Source organism: Protopterus annectens, chromosome 1.part0, assembly GCF_019279795.1.
Source record: "Protopterus annectens isolate FY-2018-M chromosome 1.part0, PAN1.0, whole genome shotgun sequence".
Lineage (NCBI taxonomy): Eukaryota > Metazoa > Chordata > Ceratodontiformes > Protopteridae > Protopterus > Protopterus annectens.
The window spans coordinates 1,634,007,320-1,634,028,752 of record NC_056725.1 but is presented as its reverse complement, the minus strand read 5'-3'; the positions used below and the strand labels follow the sequence as shown (position 1 = coordinate 1,634,028,752).

General features: G+C 39.2%; 1 protein-coding gene across 1 annotated transcript in view; it reads right to left on the bottom strand.

The window, feature by feature from the left end:
- LOC122804258 (cytochrome P450 2D15-like) overlaps positions 1-21,433 on the bottom strand; it is a 520,756-nt gene that overhangs the window by 404,243 nt on the left and 95,080 nt on the right. The window contains exon 3 of the mRNA XM_044074061.1: positions 9,211-9,369. Coding sequence (XP_043929996.1) covers positions 9,211-9,369 — 159 coding nt within the window. The remainder of the gene's footprint in view (positions 1-9,210; positions 9,370-21,433) is intronic.

Below are 21,433 nucleotides of genomic sequence, written 5' to 3'. Positions count from 1 at the left end.
TTACCGAGTATTCCTCTTGAGCTTGCTAGGACAACAGAAATAGATGCACAGTATACGTGCCTTACAAGTAGTTGCATACCTTTCAACTGTACATATTTTTGCTGAATGTTAAGATTTTTGCCTCATAGTGTTGGTCCATTTTTCATACAATTGTAGTTTTCTGGCAAATAATTAAATACTGAAGTCAGAAAATAATGGCAGACATTTGAGTTTCAGGCTTTATATCTTCAGAAAATTCATGCTAACACAAAACCTGTTATTCTATCAACTTTCTAAGTTTGTAAAAGCAATACTTAAAATGTATCTCTATTTTTGGGTCTTTGTCCCCCAATTATTTATGGCTTTGTCCAGATTTCTTATCTAAGACATTGAGAGGTACGATCACCAGGCAAACTCTGTCTATTTTTTTATGCAAATTGCTTTCTCTGCCAGCCATGTTTGATTATTTAGCTGTTAATTTGCTCGATAAAATGGCACCCTCCCCCTATTACTGCTTTTGCACGTTAAAATACAGCATTTCATGGATACAATGCACAGTACTGCATATTTCTATGAAGAAAAGGTGAGCACTGTAAATGAAGCCGCATCTCCAAACTAACCCAGCAATATGTATGTGTGTACGTTTGCAAGCAGACTACATGTGGTATGCGCATAAACTTGCTGGACTCCTTTGAGAGAGTAAGTGAAGGCACAAGTGTAACAAAGTATGTAGAAATGTAAAATATTAAGCGTTATTGCTGGAAAGTATTGTAACCATAAATTAAAATAAAAGGAGTAAAAGTTTAACGTGTCATGCTGTGGCTATTATGAGGGAGGAATTTGTCATGCTTCATGCTATATTTCTGAATACCAGACACTTGGGAATCAAAAACTGGTATGTTTAAATTTGTTGCATTCATTTTCTATACCACTTCTGTACACTCATAGTACAGCAACATGCATGCATGTCTTTTCAGGTTTACAACAACTCACAATGGCTATTAGCATCAGTAGTGCCCAGTACATTATGAGTAAACCCTTTCAAGTATTGGACAAGCACAACCTGTCTGTCACTGATCACAATGATCTGATATCAGCACATTCCTCCCCCTCCTCCAAGAAGAGACAAATGCTCTTATTGTACACATATTCATATTAAAACAATTTACTTGCACATTTTATGTTATTTTAACGTGTCCATTTTAAAAGTAATACAGAGATGTTTAAGTTTTACAGTCTCTGCAAATTTACTTAATAGTCATCATATTATTTATCTTTTCTGGGACCATCACAAGTCTCATCATCTCACTGGAAGCCTGACTCCCACATTCATGAAATAACTTTAACAGGCTGTGAATGTGAAGGGCTAGTCATTTTTGACAAGCCACTGGGTTAAAGTGTCTTTCTCAGGTAACATATTTCTCTTGAACAAATATATCACTCTTTGGCAATGTGTTTCTTTTAGGTGGAATATGACTAGCTCAGTCATTAGACTCTCAAGACACCAACATGGAACCTATCATTTCTTCAGATTCTGCGGATTATCCGAGGTGTAGTGTTTGCTTATCCATTTTTGATTGTCTGCTTACTTTGGACACTTCAGACATCTCAGGAATGGTCTGGATGTATCATTAATTTCTCCATACTGTACCTCTATCATTGGTTTGGATTACATATGACCTTGGCTCTGCAGATTTGGCAAAAGACACATCTATTTTCTCAAATAGCTTTTATCAATCTAGATTGATACATACAGTTTGACCTTAATTCAAGTCAGACAAGAAGTAAACTGAATACCTTAGTGATTATATTTTGCGTTTAATATTTTGTCTGTTCTTCAATTTGCATTTGAATGCTGGGATCCCACAATTCCATTGGAGTGGGTGGGGTTACATAATTATGTATGCAAGTTTTATGTTAATCAATCTACAGATTTTTGGCAAGTTGTTCCTACTTGTCATGGGCCTTTGTCCAGATTTTTAATGTTTCCAGGTTGAGAGGTATGGATTGCAATAATTTTGTACAAATGAGCAACTGGACTAATATTCCAGAGTAGAATTTATTAATTGAAAGGGCACATCATGGTATGTTCCAAATCTGGCCATGAGAAAGCAGCTAAGATCTACATTAATAAAGATGAGGCCATATCAGCTGAAAGAGCTACTTTGGACAAAAATGTGTGAAAGGAAAATGATTAAGAATTAGTAACACCAGAGTATGGAAAATGATTATTCAACATACACCAGGCAGAAGATTAGCAAGTGTATCCCTACCAGTATGGGATATCAAGATGCATGTCTGAGATTCAAGTTGGTATATCCAGCTGTCCTTAGAATATGTTTTCCAAACAAATAGTACCTTCCAAACTAAATCCTGGAGGTAATTCCCCTTCCTGTGGTTGGGGAACTAATTCAAAAAACCTCTGAGAAAAATCTTGCCAGTCTAAAAACTCATGGCTTACAGGAAAAAAAAAATCCATGGGCACCTGGCTGTTCTCTCTTGATTCACTAGCTTCATAGTTGTCTGTTCCAACTTCACAAACTTTTTTATGGTCGATTGCTGGTCTGTAAAGGAAGCCATTGACCCAGGATGGTCCACTAGTCCCTGTTGCCATGGTTGTGCAGTCCCTGAAGATCATAGGTCGGTCTGGGCAAAAACCTTAGCCTAAACAGTTAAAGGCTAAACAAAAGGAAAACCAAACAACTAATGCCTTTCTAACCAGATCCTGGAGGCAAATACCCTTCCTGTGGTTGGGGAATAAATTTAAAAAAACTCTGTGAAAAACCTCACCAGTCTAAAAACTCATGGTTTACCATTAAAAAAAGCATTTCCAGGGACACCTGGCTATTCCCTCTGTATTCACTAACTTCACGGTTGTCTGTCCCATCTTCCTCAAATTCTTTAGGGTCAATTGTTGGTTTGTAAAGGAACCCATTTAGTCAGGATGGTCCATTGGTCCCTGTTGCCATGGCTGTGCTGTCCCTGAAGATCATAGGTTGGTGTGGGCACAATCCTTAGCCTAAACAGTTAAGCTAAATAAAAGGAAAATCAAACAGATAGTGCCTTCCATACCAAACCCATTGAGCCAGCAGAGCCATCGCAACAGGAACCAGTGCACCATCCTAGCTCAATGAGTTCCTTTACAAACTGGCAATCGACCCTAAAGAATTTGGTGAAGTTGGCACAGACAATCATAAAGCTAGTGAATCCAGAGCGAACAGCCAGGTGTTCCTTTAATATTTTTCCTGGAAGATAAAAGGCATTTTTGCATGCAGACTAGACTAAGGATGAAATAAAAGGTTTGTCCAACAAAGAGTTAGTCAGCAAGCTGAAGAGAATTCTACAACTTATTCGCCTTGCAGTAACACTACCCATAAACAGAATCTGCAAGTAAAACTTTTTCCATTGTGCCAAAGGAAAATGACTGAGCACAGGAAAAAGCCTAGGAACGAACTACAAAAATTAGCAGTACATTGAACTTGAACCAGAGACTGCTGTTGGGAAGTTGAGATGATGAGGGAGAAGACCAGCAATAATGGAAAATCAGGAGATAAATGTAATAATTGCAAAGCACCATTCCTATTAGATGCAGTTTAAACATGAGAACTGCACTTCTGTAAGAAGTGGCTGAAAATGACTGGAAGCTTGTTGACTGTATTAAATTGGAGGGAGGACTCAAGCATAATTTCTACTCTGCCATTAATGTTTAAAAGGGCAATGAAGGGACTGGAGATGTAACTGTAATAGTAAAAACTTTTTTTGTCTTGGTAATATTTGCATAATACAGTTCCTACAGTAAACTGCATTTTATATTATAAAGTAGTTCTGTATAGTATGTTGTAAATGTGAGATAGGGTGGAGAGAGTCTTATTGGTAACTGCTGTTCATGCTAGTGATAGTACAGTAAGAAAGTACTTGTTCTTGACTGTAATATATTTGAGCTTTACACTGTAACAAGATAAAGTGATCTAAAGTGATATAATGTTGTGATATTGGGCTGCAGGAGGGTATTTAAAAGCAAATTTATCATATTATGTCTATTTTAAAATATATTTTCCCCTGTTTTTATACAAGTCGAAGTCTAATGCTATTAGTTTATATCACTGACAAGGGGACTTTTTAAGCAAATAGGATAGAAAATAAAAGCATGAACAATGGTACAGTTCTGCCATTTATTTTTCCATTAGCACTTGTTTTTTATGCAAGCAATTAGTCATGAGATATGTGACCAATGTGCTCTAAATCTCTCCTGGAGTCTACTCTTGCATTTGTTTAGCTATTAGTTCATTGATAGATGCTAGGCAATCAGTCTGCAGACTATTACATCCCTAGCCAATAACCAGACAGAGACCAAAGGTGAGATTCAAATTCTGTACTCTGTGCCTTTGAGGTAAGTGCCTTAACCATTAAGCCAACCCCAACGTTTTTATCAGCCAATGCTTTTGTTTGGAAACGGTAAGTCTACAGGTGTAAAATGTTAATCAGTAAAGAACTGAACAATGTTTTCTGAGTTATATGTCTTTATTCAAACGACCACATAGCAGCTGAAAAGGCCAAATGAAACACAGTCTCCAGTGTTAATGAATAAACCCATTGCCCCATCCAATTGTTAAAGTTATTTTAAAGACCATTATAGATTTACTTTCATATATAAATAAAGGCAACCTATTCCATAAGCTATTCTTGTAATGGGAAATATACTTTTATTTTACTGAAGTCCTGCACAGTTCTAGCTGTTTTAAAAGTATTGTGTCGACCTCTTGAAACAAAATTAGATTACAGCAATTCAATAGCCAGAAGCAAACAGAATTTCTTCTCATGGAAAGTACTGAAAGCAAAACAAAATTTACCACATATATGCTTATAGATAATTGACTGTAGGCTAATAGAGTTTAATCTTGCAGCATAAGGAAGTTGACTAATAGAAAAAAATATTTTTTTGCAAACTTAGTGTTGAATACCTTCCAATATTAATATTTCACACTTACTAGAGGTACTAAAAAGTTATACTCAGTCACTGGTTTTACCTACAACACAATTTAACTAAAAATGTGGAATGTCATAAGATAAGCTTCTTAAAACCTAATCTCACTATCCTAATAGCCTTAGATTTTGTTATCTATGTCTGTTTTTTAACTTTAAAATTATTACACACTCCTATTTCTAAATCTTTGTAACTGTTAAGTTCCTTTATAATTGTGTTTTATGTAAATGTTATAGATCTCAGAAATGGTTTACCAAAAAACAAAATGCCACATTTATCTTTCTTATTATGCAACCCATGGACTTTTAACCAGTTAAAAACTTTTTCCAGATAAATGTTAACTGTATATATCATTAGGACAAGTCAAAATAGTTCAAATTTTAATATCATCAGCATATTTTGACTTTCAGTAAGATTCTATCTAATGTTGGAAGGTATGAAGAAAAATACATTAAACAACTGAAGGCCTGGTACAGATAGCCACAATACCCCTATCTGAGCTAATTTCCAATCTGAAAAAAAAATTGGTAAACTTAATCCTTTGATACCTAGCCAATAGCAATTTTGAACCTACCTGACAATGTATGGGGTAATTGAAATATGTAGCATGGCGTGAATGATAACATTATGTGGAATACTATGAAATGCTTTGGATAAATCCAAATACACTAATTCTGCCCCAATTACAGAAGCTAATGCCTTACTGACAGGCTCATAACAATCCACTAGATGTATTAAAGTTGACCTGTTCTTTATGAATCTGCTGTTACCCATAATAATAGCTGAGAGAAGTCTTTCAATCCATTTTGCAACCATTGAAGTTAAACTAATATGTTGTAATCATTGACCTAATCAAGAATGCATACTTTATGTGCTTCACTACATTGGTCAGTTTCTAACTTATGAATACCAAACTTGATGAAAGTAACACATTAAACACTGTAGTAAAATTAGTAATCATATCCTAAGACAATGCTGTTGAGAAACATCCAGGAATATTATCAAGTCCTGGACTATTATCAACTTCTACTTTGGCCAATGACTGGCTTATTAATTCACTTGTAAATACTAGACAAGAAACAGCATAATTTGCATCAACAGCTGGTACCTAGGTAACTATTATTTCCTACCATGTCTTATGCAGAATTAGTCTTACTGAAAAACTCATTATAAAGTTTTGAGCAGTCATGTGTGTACTTTATATGTTGGCATGAGATCATGTTAAATAATATGTGCGGCAAAGCAATGCTGAATGCTCAGATTTCTGGGTGTGTCTAACTGTTCAACAGCCACACTCTTCTTGTGTATATTAGTAATTAATAATTTTAAAAATGTTTTCTCTAGTGGGGAAATCTATAAGCTACATAAAATTAATTACTAAAAGCAGACCATAAAATTATTTTTTTGGGGGCAGTGGTAAATGTACCTTATTTAACATTTATATATTGGAAATTAAAATCTTCTAGAATTATTAAATTGTCATAGTCCACAATTTTATCCAGTTCATCTGTATATTCCATTTGATCTAATGTAGAATACTAGGACTTTTATAGCAAGAAGACATTTCAAATAATGGTTCACTGGCAAAAAGTTTGGAAGGTAAGGTATTAGAAACAAAAACAACAATACTATCTCACTGATCAGTTTTCAGACATTAATACTTCTTATAGTCAGGAATATTTACCTGGCCCCCCTATATACTACCATGGTTCTGTAATAACAATAACAAAACAGTTATTCATATAACATAATGCTTGTAATTGCCATTTGTATATGAAACATTATCATTCACATTTAGAGAGGAACTGACAAGCAGTTCAATGAAAATAAAAGTTTGAAACTGTGTTACGTGACTAGTTTTATAAGTAGTTGCCTCCATATCCTTAGTACTTCAGTGCATTAAATATAATATTTAGTGTATTTATTTAAGCATAGCCAGTGCAATTTTTTTCTTACGGTTAAGTTAGCTAACCAACTTAGTTAACTGGCAGCCTGCAAGTTGTTTTTCATATCTGGGAGGGAAATGGAGACAGGACAATGGCAAATAGTATCTGTGCAAGAGGGAGCACAGATTCTAGTGTGTACTTTTAGCATGTTTAACCATAACTTTTGAATAGGTAACACCTGTGGGTGCAGTAGTTTATTTGGGGCAATGCCCTTATATGGAGGGGTAACTGCTCCTTTGCTCTAGTCTTGTGCTTTAGCACACACAGCAGCCATCACAGAACAGCACCATAAGCAGTTGAAGGGGTTACCAGCTTTAAGAATTTTAATAAGCTTTGCACTGCTGCGCATAAAAAAGCGTACCAAAGCAAAGTGTTTCACAGCTTTTAAAGCTGTTGCTTGACCAGAGGTACACTTTGCTTCTGACTCCTACTGGTGACAACAAAAAGTGCCTTACAATTTTAAATGCTGTAAAACTTTGATCTCCTACACCTTTTTCTCTCTTAACTGGCAATGCATTGGAGCAGCTAAAGCTCCAAGCATTAGAAAGAATTATAATCAGGTTTTCCTGATCATATCCAACTAATCCTGTGCTCCTGAAGAGATATTAAGGTTAGTGTCACTCTAATCTTGAGATGAACTTCTTGACATCAATTTCATGAACACACAACATGTTGGATATGATCAGAGACCCAATCATAATAATCTGTGTAAAGCTGTGCTGTGCTATATATTTCACTACACTACTGAAGATTTCTTGATATCATTCCTTTCAACACAACTGAAGATCAGAAGTAACAAATCATTCAAGCAAACATTGAATAATGCAGACTTTAAAGGTGGAAGATCACACGTCTGTGGGTTCTGTTCCCATACTTGATTACTTTTCAAACACTGACACTGCAGTACAATATAAGAGCATGGTGCACTCCTGACCTGTTGCCCTTTGCACAAGATTTTAAACCAAGGTCTCTTTTATCAGTGTTAGTAGTAGCTTAAGTGGATGGAAAAGATTCTATGGCACTTTTTGAAAAGAGTAGGGGAATTTCACTAGTGGCTTGCCCAACGTTTCACTGGTCAGTATAAATACCACCACTGGCCTCACCTAAAAATACATCACAATCTAGTAGAACAACCTGGTCAATAAAAACTGAATAGACAGATACAGAGATATAGACAATAAAATAAGTATATTGTCCATTCTGCCAGCTGGTATTCAGTTATTCAGTTCATTGTCATTGACCATTGTTTATGCCACATTTTTCAGTTTGTGCATAATTCTTCAGGCATGAATAATTATGGCATTTCACTGATCAAAAATATATGTTTTCATCAAGTAAATTCTAACTGTGACAATAAATGCTTAAAGTCACCAGTCATTGCCATATTGGGACTTTACCTTCTTTATTAACATGCAGCAGCTTTGGAATTTGGTATTATAAATGGTGCAGAGACATACAGGGACCCATGGAGAGGCAATGCGTGGTCCTGCCACAAGTAAACATTTTATTGCCTACACATTTTTTCATTTGTCCATGCTTTTTCATAGTACTTAACCAACGCCTGAGACACTAGATCAGTTTAGCAGTCATGTGTAGTAATACAAAAACCTTAAAAGAAAGATATTATATATACAACTCAGTGTGTGTGTGTGTGTGTGTGTGTGTGTGTGTGTGTCTGTGTGTGTGTGTGTGTGTCTATATATATATATATATATATATATATATATATATATATTGTGTGTGTATGCATATATATATATATATATATATATATATATATATATATATATATACATGTGTGTATATATATATATATATGTGTGTATATATATATATATATATATATATATATATATATATGTGTGTGTGTGTGTGTGTGTGTGTGTGTGTGATTTGCATTTGAAGAGGGAAAGAGTTCTGTAGTAAATGTTTTTGGGTAAGAGGACATCACTGAACCTGTAACACTTTTATTTACTGACTCAACCAGGTAAAACATTCTTATATTCCTAAATAAAGCCACACTTATTTATTTTTATTTATTTATTATTTATTTACATTTGTTTACCGGGAAATTTCAACTGGACACAGGTCTTTTTTCAGTAGAGGCCAGGGGAGAAAAGCTCCACAGAACAAGAAATGAGCAGCAGAGTACATGAAGAACAATTGAATACACACACAATAGCAAATAATACATACTGCAGCAAACATCAGCTATACATACAATATGAAACATAGTAATGGACAGATATTTACACTGATTACACTTTACAGTATGTATTAACTACAACTATTTCAAAATTCGCTTACCTTTTTCATTCTGAAAGCCTCTGCACAAATACATTGCCTCTTCCCCAATCTGTTCCTCCACAGATTTTTTTCCCATCCCAAAGTTTCTTAATGTTGTAAGAGCAAATCTTCTCTGCTCCTTCCAGGTTTTGTCATATCTTGCAAACACAAGTCCTGAAGGGGAAACAATTTACAGCAAGACTTTGTTGGTTACTTGTTGTTTAACATCATACTAGTTTAGCGGTGAAACATACAAATTACAGACCCACACAGTTTGACAAACAGCCTCAGTGCTACTGCTTATGGAGTTACAGTGTAGTTGCAACGTGCCTAATTCTTATTAATGTAATGATATTTTCTATGACCTGAACACTGCTGTTGTCATTTTTGCTAATCTGAAGCTAGTAATATACTATCTATAGAAAGCACATCTATTACCTCCAACAGCACCTACAGGTGATATACTGTAAGACTCACCCATCAGCACAATAAACCACTGTTACTTTAATTACTAGTGGGACTGGGAAGAGGGACAGAATACTAGACCTGGAAATAGGCAGCTATGTTTGAATGACTGATATCCAGAGACTATTGTTACTTCACCATCAAAATTATGAAATATTCAAGGCAATCAAAATGGAGAGCTCTGGCCTATAGGAAGACAGGCTTTGACAAAATTAAGTAGAAATACTAAAAAACTCTAAAAGAAAAGTTGAACACTGAGAATACATCAAGACTGACTGCAACAGAAAAAAAAACATACAAGAACACTGTTGTTCTTAAAGTTGCTTTATAGAAGTGTGGAGGGCATATAGCAAACAGGCAGTATGAGGAAAATAGACAGATGACTATGGAGAACTAAACTAAATAAAGGTTGGCAAACAACAGAGTCAGAAGAACAGAGGCCCAAGCTCATTCCATTAAGAAGAGAGATTTTGTTGTGGGTCAGTCTTCACTAACCTAATCAAAGTATTTGATATTGTTGAGCAATCCAAATTGCTCAACTCTCTAAGGCCAACATTATTCAGTAACCAAACCCTCCTTCAGTTTTCAGATTTTATTTTTCTCCAGAAAGAAACCCAAAATTCAAATACAGTTATCAGCCTTTTCAACATAATTACTAAACTAAGCTGTTCCTTAGACTCCATATTGTCTTCTATTCTATTCTCCCTTTTTGTCAGTAAATACCCTTCTGACCTTCCTATGCTATCAGTTATACTGCACACTGATGATATGATCATTTATCATTTTAACCATTCTTGTTCTATAATTAAAACATAATTCAACACTCAACAACTCTCAAAATGGGTTATCAATAATAGGCTGCTTAAAAAAAAAAGGGAGCAATCTTTAGCCCTCAGTAGAAACCCCTCAGTAGAAACTAATCTGGTCCTCACAGGACTAGTGTATTACTTGCAGTAACTAACAACCCTTAAAAACAACGTAATATTTGCACTACCTTTGAATTTGGAGTGATCAAAAATTTAACTTTCAATGCAATATTGTAATTGCAAAGTCTAAGGTTATAGGTTTATAGGTTTATAGGAGGTTACTAAGACAACTGCCATATTTATCCTGAGGTGCCCCAATTGTCAGTGGTTAGTTGAATGATGTTTACAGAGGTAAGGGTCTATAGTAGTTAATATTGACTTCCTCTATCCAGGAGAGACATGGGCACCAACCCATCAGTAATTTACAATCACCCATCCGTTAATCTAGGTTGCGTTTGAAGAGGGTTTGGGAGGGGCTTTGTTTCATGTAAATTAACAAATTTTTATTCTGGAAAAAATAGATTTCACACTTCCTTTCCCCTGAAGGGAACATTATAACTGGGAAAGGGAAGTTATTAGCACAACTAGAATACAATCTTCCCATTATCTTAGCAGCCTCAAAAGATAACCTAAATGCTCTACAAATTATTTCCAAAAATAATAAAGTCTATGCTAGCAGGAGATTCCTGAAGATTTGCCTTTGAGCCATACTAAGAACCTTAATGACTGTAGTGAGGGTAAGGCCACTGAATAAAAGCACAGGTAGACAGAACACAGTCCATGATGGAGAAAGTAAAAGTGATGGCTAGGCTAGTAGTCAATGAATTTCTCAAAAAGGAATCCCTGAACTTGTAAACCAAATTAATTTTTGATCTGGTGGAGCCCACACAGCTATTCATGCAGGCAGTGAAGCTAAAAATGCCTCATGTAATGCAATGAGATATTGAAATTTAGAAAACAATGACACCCTTACCAAGTGGATTCCACTAACAGTAAGCATTCTGCAATTTTGTAAGCCTGAATGGTTATGTTATAGAAAATAGAAATTACGGAATGACAGAAAAAAACTGACCAGTTTTATATAACTTTGTCTATAAAATATTTCCATAATACAATATATTGATGTTTACACTGAACAAGATGCTATATATGTTCCCAACACTTTAGTCATAGGTGACTCTATAGTCAGGCACACTGATGTCCCACTCACCAGGCTGAACAAGTCAGCTGCCTGTCAGGTGCCAGGATCCGCCACATAACGCATGTACTCAAGTCACTCCACAAGTACAAATATGACTTTGTCATTGTCCATGCTGGAGTGAATGACTTGAGACGTACCTCATTGGACTACATGAAAAGAGACATGGAAGAGTTCTTGGATCATGTGGCCCAGGCAGGTATGACCCTAGCCCTGAGTAGCATCCTGCCTTCGCCCAGAATGATACCACAGTATAAGGACAAAATGATTGACTTCAACAATTGGCTAAGCTTCTGGTGTCATCCAGTATTTGTCTGCCTGGGAAGACATGATCGGCAAACCACGATGCTTTGCCAGAGATGGTCTGCACCTGTCAGCCCTGGGATTCAGGTTACTGGCTAAAGCTCTTGCCACCCCTATAGTGCCTTTTTTAGGCAAGTTTCAAAGGATAAAACCACCACCATAACAGACACAAGCATGCAAAATCTGAAGGTAATGCTACTCAATGCTAGAACTCTAAACCTCAAAATGCACTCTCTCGAGGCACTCCTAAAAATGGAGAACATCGATATCTGTGCAGTAACTGAGACCTGGTTGAAGGCTCCAGAGAGCACCCCTGCAATACCAGGCTACAACTCTTACCACACTTTTTGGCCACAAAACTAAGACTGAAACACTAAAGGTGGAGGAGTGTCCATATTCACCAAGGATATTCACACCTCCAGGCTAGTTGCCCAACACAATGCATCTGAAATTCTCCAGGTGCAACTAACACTAGATAAGACTGCAATCCAAATTGTAGCTTGCTACAGATCCCCCACCATGCCCCAAGATTCTCACTACACCTTTCTAAACATACTGGAAAATATTAAGATACAACCAAACACCCTAATACTGGGTGATTTCAACTACCCTGCCATTAACTGGGAAAACTACTCAGGTACCAACTCCTTTTCCCAACGGTTCTTGGAATTCATAAATTCCAACGCCCTGGATCAACTAATCCATTGTCTCTCCAGGGGCTCCAATATCCTAGACCTGGTCATTACCAACATGGGAGATAGATGCTCCACACCAGTGGTCACCTCCCCATTGTTCAGGTCTGACCACAAGCAAATCGCCCTTGGCATCCACATTCCACCCCCATCCCCCAGTAAGGAGATATCTTTAAAAAACTTCTCCAAAGCCAACTTCATGCTACTGAAGTCAGAAGTGACAAACTTTACAACACCCATGCAGATGGGATCTGAAAGTTTGACTGCAGAATCCTACACTAACGCACTGTACGAGCACATCCACTCGTACATGAATCGTGCCATCCCAAATAGAACCAAGATGCTCTTCTCCAAAAAAAGGAAGCCAATCTGGTGGTCCCCTGCTATAAAAAACTATACAACAGAAGGAAGAAACTGTTGCAGAAAAGAGGAAAAAACCAGGATGCAAAAAACTCCCTCACCAGCCTCAGTAAGAAGCTGTGATCCCTCATAAAATCCTCAAAAGCTAGTTACGAAAATAAAATTGCCAAAGATTTCAAAGACAACCACAAGGCATTCTATAGTTATGTCAAGATTCTAAATGGCAATGCTCAGATCTGCTCTGAGCTACAACAGAATGGCATTAAATATACTGATCCCAAGGATATTGCCAATATCCTGGCAGTTCGATTTAGTGCCAACTTCACCCCCCCTCTCACCCCCTAAAGGGCCCATCTCAATACCAAAAGATTGCCAAATTTCGGTAATCACGGCCACACAGGTAGAAACCTCCAAAGCTAAGAATACAGCATCCATGGGACCAGATGACATCCCAGGCTGTACTACATGAACTACAAAATGAACTGGCACCTCACCTAAGTGTCATGTTTAATCATAGCCTCACCTCAGACTACGTACCCACTGAGTGGCGCACAGCTACAGTTATCCTACTCCACAAGGGGGAATCCACCTTGTATCCCGGGAACTACCATCCCATCAGTCTGACAAGCCTAATCTGCAAGGGCATGGAACGCATTATCATGGAACTTATAAACAAAGACATTGGCAACCTTCAAACACTGGACCCCACCCAGTTTGGGTTTGTGAAGGGCGAATCTTGTTTCCTGAATCTGACTGACTTCTTTGAATCAGTCTCCAGAACTGTGGATGAGGGTAAGGCGGTACACACAGCCTATCTGGACCTCGCCAAGGCCTTCGCCACCATCCCCCACTCTGGAATCATAGATAAACTTACTAAGCTGGGCATAAATCCCTACGTCACTCGATGGGTTGGCAACTGGCTTACTGACAGAACCCAGATTGTAAAAGTAGCCGACTCCAAATCCAGCTCCAGACAAGTGACAAGTGGAGTACCTCAGGGTTCAGTCCTGGGACCACTCTTGTTTGGCATCTACTTCTCTGAAGTACAGGCCAACACTAAGGGACTCTGGCTAACAAAGTTTGCAGATGACTGCAAACTGGGAGCCATTATTGAATCCCCAAATGATATGGATATTCTACAAAAGGGCCTTACAGAAACAGATGCCTGGTGCCAGAGCCACGGGCTCAAGCTTAATGCCAAGAAATGTATAGTTATCCCCTTTGGAAAAAAACATGTACCCATGAATTACCACATAGGTGGCAGGACACTAAACATCGAAAGTGTGATGAGAGACTTAGGGACACAGGTGGACAGTGGTCTCACTTTCGATAACCACATCACCACAACAGTCAGGAAATCCTTCTATGTGGCACACCTCATCACTAAGGACTTTTCATCCAGAAAAAAAGGAGGTCATTGTCCCACTGTACTCAGCCCTCATTAGACCCACTATAGAGTATAATGCTCTGTTTGGTATGTACCTCACAAGACATCTGCAACAGCTGGAAAGGCCACAGAAATACCTCACTAAAAGAATCACAGGCCTAAAGCAGATGCCATATGCTGATTGTCTAAAAAAACTCCAGCTATACCCTGTGGCATATCGTCTACTCAGAGGCGATCTCTGCTTAACATACAAGGCCATGTCAAACCCTGAGCAGTTGGACAAGCTCCACTTAAAGAAATCCCAATCCCTCAGAGCCACACGCTCCAGGGAGCTAAACCTTGTCATCACAATGACCAAAACATGCTGGAGGGATAGGTTCCTGACCCAGAGACTCCCCATACTCTGGAATTAACTGCCCATACATGTCAAGCAGAGTGCCTCATTGGCCCTCTTCAAAAGGAACCTTGATGATTGGATGGGAGATAGGAAATTCACCCCGGGGATCATGTCAGTCGCCCTGCTAGACAGGGGTCCAGAGAAGTAAATATTGTGGGAAGAAATATCCAGGGAATTGTTATGGCTAGGCTTGTATAGGCCCTAGGGCCGATAGCCTAGTACCAACCTATGAAACTATGAACCCTATACATAAGGTACTTTACTACCTCAAAAATGTTAATCTTTATTTAAATAAACACCGATATCTAAGCAATGTGCAGAACAAAACAATAATATAGGAAGATAGGCAATTCCACAAGAATTGAGCAAAGAAGGCAAAGGACCACCAACCTGAGGTCTCAAGCCTTGTCCTTGGAATGACTAGCATCCCTTTACTGGGTGAAACATGGGGGGAGGTGGACAAAAAGGACAGAATCTTCTGCAAACAATGGGACTCAGACTGTGTAAGTCATGGTTATTAAGAATTATTTTTTTTGGGGGGGGTTCTTTGCCTCCACTGTCTGCAGATCATCAGCCTGCTCTTAGCCAATTGAACCATCCATTTTCTGACCACCAAGAGCAACAGTCAGCTAAGAGGTGCCATCACTAAGGCAGCCATTGAGGTGGTTAAAGTGTTTTTACTATTATTACCCTAACTCCTCGCAGGTGCTCATCTAATTAGCCTAAGGGAAATGTGCAATGAGCTGACCACACTAGTCGCCTCTCACCTCCGTAAGGGATATTGCTAGCAACAATAAACTGCATTTCTTCATATGTTTATTGTGTTCTCCAATGCATACTCAACTTTCCTCCCCCTTCCCCAGGAGTGGCAAGCAGGCCACACCCAATTCACTCCTTCTCCCTTCCTGCCTGGATCCTTTTGTGCCAGGACTGCTAACTGAACTCCCGTTACATGAGTTGTGGTCAGGACTACATCCTTCTGCATCACAGGCTAAATACTACAATTTTAAAAACTGACCAATAGTGCATATCTCACAGCAGTGGAGTAATATAACCACTGAAGAAAGAGGAAAATTTGCAGGCCATAACATTAATAACCAAACAATTAAGTACTGCATAATTGATCAGCTTTTTTTCCTCTTTCCCCCATCTCCAAAGGATCTTTTCCAAATGGCTATCTGAACTGCAACTAACCAGCCCATTTGTCTGCAGGGGAGGGGGCAAGACATCCCAAGGACAGGTGAGAGATCTAGAGCCCATTCTTTCTTGCCAGGGAAGACTGACTGCCCCCATACATTCTCCTGCAACAAGATTTGGTGGTGGGGGGTGGTGGCCTACAGATTCTATACAGCAGCCTATTGTCTCTTCTACTAGGCAGTTCACTAACTTGTGATAACTGCCTGGCTAGTGGAGAGATGTGCATATTCCCTGCCAAACCTGCCTTCCCATCTTAGGGGAATAAACAGCTAGAAGTAAGACCTTGCTTAGCCTCTTCCATGACTGGTCAATTACTCTCTGGTATGTTAACCAAGGTAAGAGGCCAAGGCACCTCTCTTCCCCTAGAATGTCTGAGCTGACATTCACCATTCAAGCCCATTTTCTTCTTCCACCTATCCTTTTAGGTACTGGTGCCACTGATCAAACATGGGTAAGGACGTCTTCCCTCTGTGTCAAAAAGCTGGACTGTGTAAGTTATCATCTTGAGTGTATGAAGCATTCATAGTGTAATAGGCAGATGGACAGACTGATGGTGCATCAGCAGGCTATAAAACTCTAGACTTGGAAACCTTAGAGGTTGCATTCATGGAGTAAGTGATGAAATATGAGGAAAAAGAAAGAAGTCAGCTCTTAGAATAACAGAGAACTGAAATGAAAAAAAATAAATAAAGAAAAAAGTATGTGGATTCAGTGACAAATAAGCTTTAAAATAATGCTGTGGAACTATAAGTGGCTCTGTCCATGCTTACAAGTTGCAGCTGACTCCTATAGTGACCTCATGAACAGCCACTGCCATCCATGGCAAAGAGGGTGAGGGTGGAAGCAAATTACCAAGTCTTTCTTCTGTATCATACATGCTGACATACCTGCAGACTATTTATAAGCTGTCAGTTGAACTATCACATTTATAGAATGTGGAAGGAAACCAGAGCATCCAGAGAAAACCCACATGACCACAGGACAGGCATGCAGACTCAACACAGAAGATACCACAGCCAATAACTGTAACAAAGAAATTCTTGCTGAAAGATTACAATAAATAACTAGCAGGATGTAAAATGCAACATAAAGTAAGAACATTAAAACACTTGAAAACTGGTCTAGAAGAAATAAAATGACGGCCTCTTCAGTAATGCAAGAGACCAAAGACAGGACTATAGTCGATATTTACTATGGTTGTAAAAATAATCTGTACCCTTATAGAGTAAAAAGACATACTGCTTTAACTCTTAACTCTTCCTTCAGTAAAAAAGCAGACTATGTTATTTTATTACATTTCTTAAAAAAAAAAAATAAATATATATATATATATATATATATATATATATATATATATATATATATATATAATATATATATATATATGGATCTACTTTAGTAGATCAAACATATTACAAGTTCAAACCACATATGGCTGAGACCGTATGTTCGAACTTGTAATAGTTTGAATCGAACACTGAAGTAAAAAAAGAAAAAAACAACAAAAAACAAAATTAAATGTCTGTAGCAGCTGCACCCCCCCACCCCCTTACTTAAATATACCAACTCTGAGATCGCACTACATTGCAGAAAAGGGAAATCTTCCCGTTCCACAAACGGATTGAACATTTACAAATTTGAACATATGGTCTCGGCCATTTGAGGTTCGAACTTGTTATATGTTCTATATCTACTGAAGGGGACCCATATATATATATATATATATATATATATATATATATATATATATATATGAAAGTCACTGAACGTATACACACCAAGCTATGGGGTAACCACGGATATTATTCCTCGTAATGTCATACACTTGTAACTTATAATCCACACAAAATAAAAAGATTAATCTCCATTATAAATAACTAATTCGATAAACTTCATTGTAAAGACTGGTTTAATAAACGTATACTCCAGTATTGCCTGTCGGGCGCTAGAATCCGCCACATAACGCAAGCACTCAGGTCTCTCAACAGCAGGTACAAATATGACTCAGTCATTGTCCACGCTGGTGTAAACGACCTGAGACGTACCTCCTTGGACTACATGAAAAGAGACATTGAGGAGCTCTCTGATTATGTAGCCCAGGCAGGTATGACCCTGACCTTTGGCAGTATCCTACCTTCACCAAGAATGATGCCACAATACAGAGATAAGATGATCAGCTTTAACAATTGGCTTAAACACTGGTGTCATTCAAAGGGGATCCAGTGTCTGTCTGCCTGGGATGACATGCTGGACAAGCCACGCTGCTTCACAAGGGACGGCTTGCACCTGTCACCCTGGGATTCCGGATATTGGCAAAGGCTCTTGCCACCCCATAGTGCCTTTTTAGGCAAGGCTCAAATTCTAAACCTACCACCCTAGAACACAAAAAGGAAAAAAACTAAGGGTAATGCTGCTCAATGCCAGAAGTCTAAATCTCAAAATGCACGCACTCGAGGCCCTTCTCAGTATGGAGAACATCGATGTCTGTGCTGTGACAGAAACCTGGTTCAAGGCTCCTGAGAGCACCCCAGCGCTATCAGGTTTTACCTCATATCATGCGTTCCGCCCCAAAATCCGGACAATACCAAGAAAGGAGGGGTATCCATATTCATCAAGGACACCCACACCTCAAGACTGGTGGCAACGCACGATGCATCGGAGACCATCCAGGTGCAATTAACCATAGGCAAGACTGCTCTGCAAATTGTAGCATGTTACAGGCCACCCTCACAAACTCAGGAACCTCACATGGCCTTCCTGAAAACACTAGAGAGGATAAATGTATCACCAAACACCATCATACTAGGTGACTTCAATTACCCTAATATAGACTGGGAACACTACTCAAGCCCAAACACCCTAGCCCAAAAGTTCCTGGAATTCATAAACTCAAATGCCATGGAACAACTAGTCACCATCCCCACAAGAGGAGATAGCATACTTGATCTCATCATCACGAACATGGGAGCACAATGTTCAACACCGGAGGTGTACCCCTCACTGGTGAGATCAGACCACAAACTAATCTCGCTGGAGGTCCTCATCCCACCCCCACCTGAAATAAAAAGACCACAGTAAAGAACTTCTCAAAAGCCGACTTCACACTTCTAAAGACTAGTGTGGTCTCCTTTAAGGCCCCGAGCGGCGGAAAACAGTACCCAAGCCGCTGAATCACTTACAAATGCCTTCTACCAGCACCTGCAGGACTGCATGGATAAGGCAATCCCAAGCAAAACAAAGACTCTTTGTACCAAAGGCAAGCGTCCAGTCTGGTGGACCCCAGCCATAAACAAACTCTACAACAAAAGGAGGAAGCTACTACAAGATAGAGCAAAATCCTTAAAAGGTAAGACACCCTTGATCACTATAAGTAAAAACTAAGAGCTCTCATAAAATCATCCAAAGCAAATTTCGAGAGAAAAATAGCTAAAGACTCAAAAGACAATCATAAGGCCTTCTTTAGCTATGTTAGAAACCTGGGAGGAAACTCCCAGATATGCTCAGAGCTAGTTCAAAATGATGTGAAGATTACTGATCCTACAGACATTGCCAACATACTGGCTGACAGGTTCAGTGCAAACTTCTCCCCTCCCCAAAGGAGAGATATCTATACCAAACGATTGCAGCCCCCCAAACATCTCCAGCGCCCAAGTGAGAACTGCTCTCTCCAAAGCAAAAAACACAGCATCCATGGGACCTGATGGTGTCCCCGGCTGTGTGCTCCATGAACTCAATGAGGAATTAAACCCACAGCTAGGACAGCTGTTTAATCAAAGTCTTACCTCTGGATACGTACCCAGGGAGTGGCGCACTGCAACTGTGGTACCACTTCACAAAGGCGGTGCCTCCACCGACCCTGGAAATCACCGGCCCATTAGCTTGACAAGTCTTATCTGCAAAGCCATGGAGAGGATCATAATGGACCTCATAAATAAAGACATAGGGAATTTGCAGACTTTGGATCCAACCCAGTTTGGCTTTGTCAAAGGCAGATCATGCCTTTTAAACTTGGTTGACTTTTTCGAAACAGTCACCAAAGCCATTGATGAGGGAAAGGCAGTCCATACAGCCTACCTCGATCTGGCTAAGGCCTTCGATACAATACCCCACTCGGGTATCATTGAAAAACTCATCAGCTTAAATGTCAACCCATACATCACAAGATGGGTTGCAAACTGGCTGAGTGACAGAACCCACAGGGTCAGGGTTGCTGGCGCCATGTCAGACTCAAAGCCTGTCACAAGTGGTGTCCCACAGGGCTCAGTCCTGGGCCCACTCTTGTTTGGCATCTACTTTTCAGTACAAGCAAACACAGGAGGGTTATGGCTGACAAAGTTTGCAGATGACTGCAAACTGGGCGCCATAGTAGAAAACACATCTGACACAGATATCCTTCAGAAGGGTCTCACAGAAGCGGATAACTGGTGCCAGAGCCACGGCCTAAAGTTAAATGCCAAAAATGCATAGTCATACCCTTCGGGAAAAACAAGGTTACCCCTAGCTACCAAATAGGTGGCAATCCACTGAGCACAGAAGAAGTTATCAGGGACCTGGGGACCCAGGTTGATAGTAGTCTGTCATTCGACACCCATGTAGCTAAAGTAGTTAGGAAGACCTTCTACATTGCCCACCTTATCATGAAGGGATTCTCATCTAGATCAAGGGAGGTCATAGTCTCCCTTTACTCATCACTCATCAGACCAATAATTGAGTACAATGCCCCATTCGGAATGTATCTGACCAGACACTTGCAGCAGCTGGAGAGGGCACAAAGTTCCTCACCAAAAGGATAAAGGGTCTCAAAACTGTCCTATGCTGCCCGACTGAAAGAACTCCAGCTCTATTCAGTCGCCACCGCTTGCTCAGAGGTGACCTTTGCCTAACATACAAGGCCATGTCAAACCCAGATTTGATGAATATGCTTCACCTCAAAAATCTAGATCCATCAGAGCCACAAGGGCGGAGACTTAAACCTTGACACGGCTATTAATAGGACGTGCTGGAGGGATAGATTCATCACCCAAAGACTCCCTATGCTGTGGAACAAAATCCCGGTACATGTGAGGCAGAGCACCTCACTGGCCTTGTTCAAGAGAAATCTTGACCAATGGATGGGAGATCGCAGATATACCCCAGGGATTACCTCAGTGTCACTGCTCGACAGAGGCACAGCAAAATAATGGGTATAGTTCCCCATACTAAAGGGGTGGCGTAAGCCACAAAACGATGGGCTAGGCTTGTAAATGCCCTCGGGCAGATAGCCTAGTATGAACCTATGAACCTATGAACCTATATAAACAATTACTGTGAGGACATAAAAGGGATACAAATCTCATCCATATGCTATCTCTCTCTTCTAAATGTACCAGAATCTTTGAAGTGTCTTCATGAGACAATCAGCTTTAAAGCTTAGACACCCTAGATGAAGCCTAG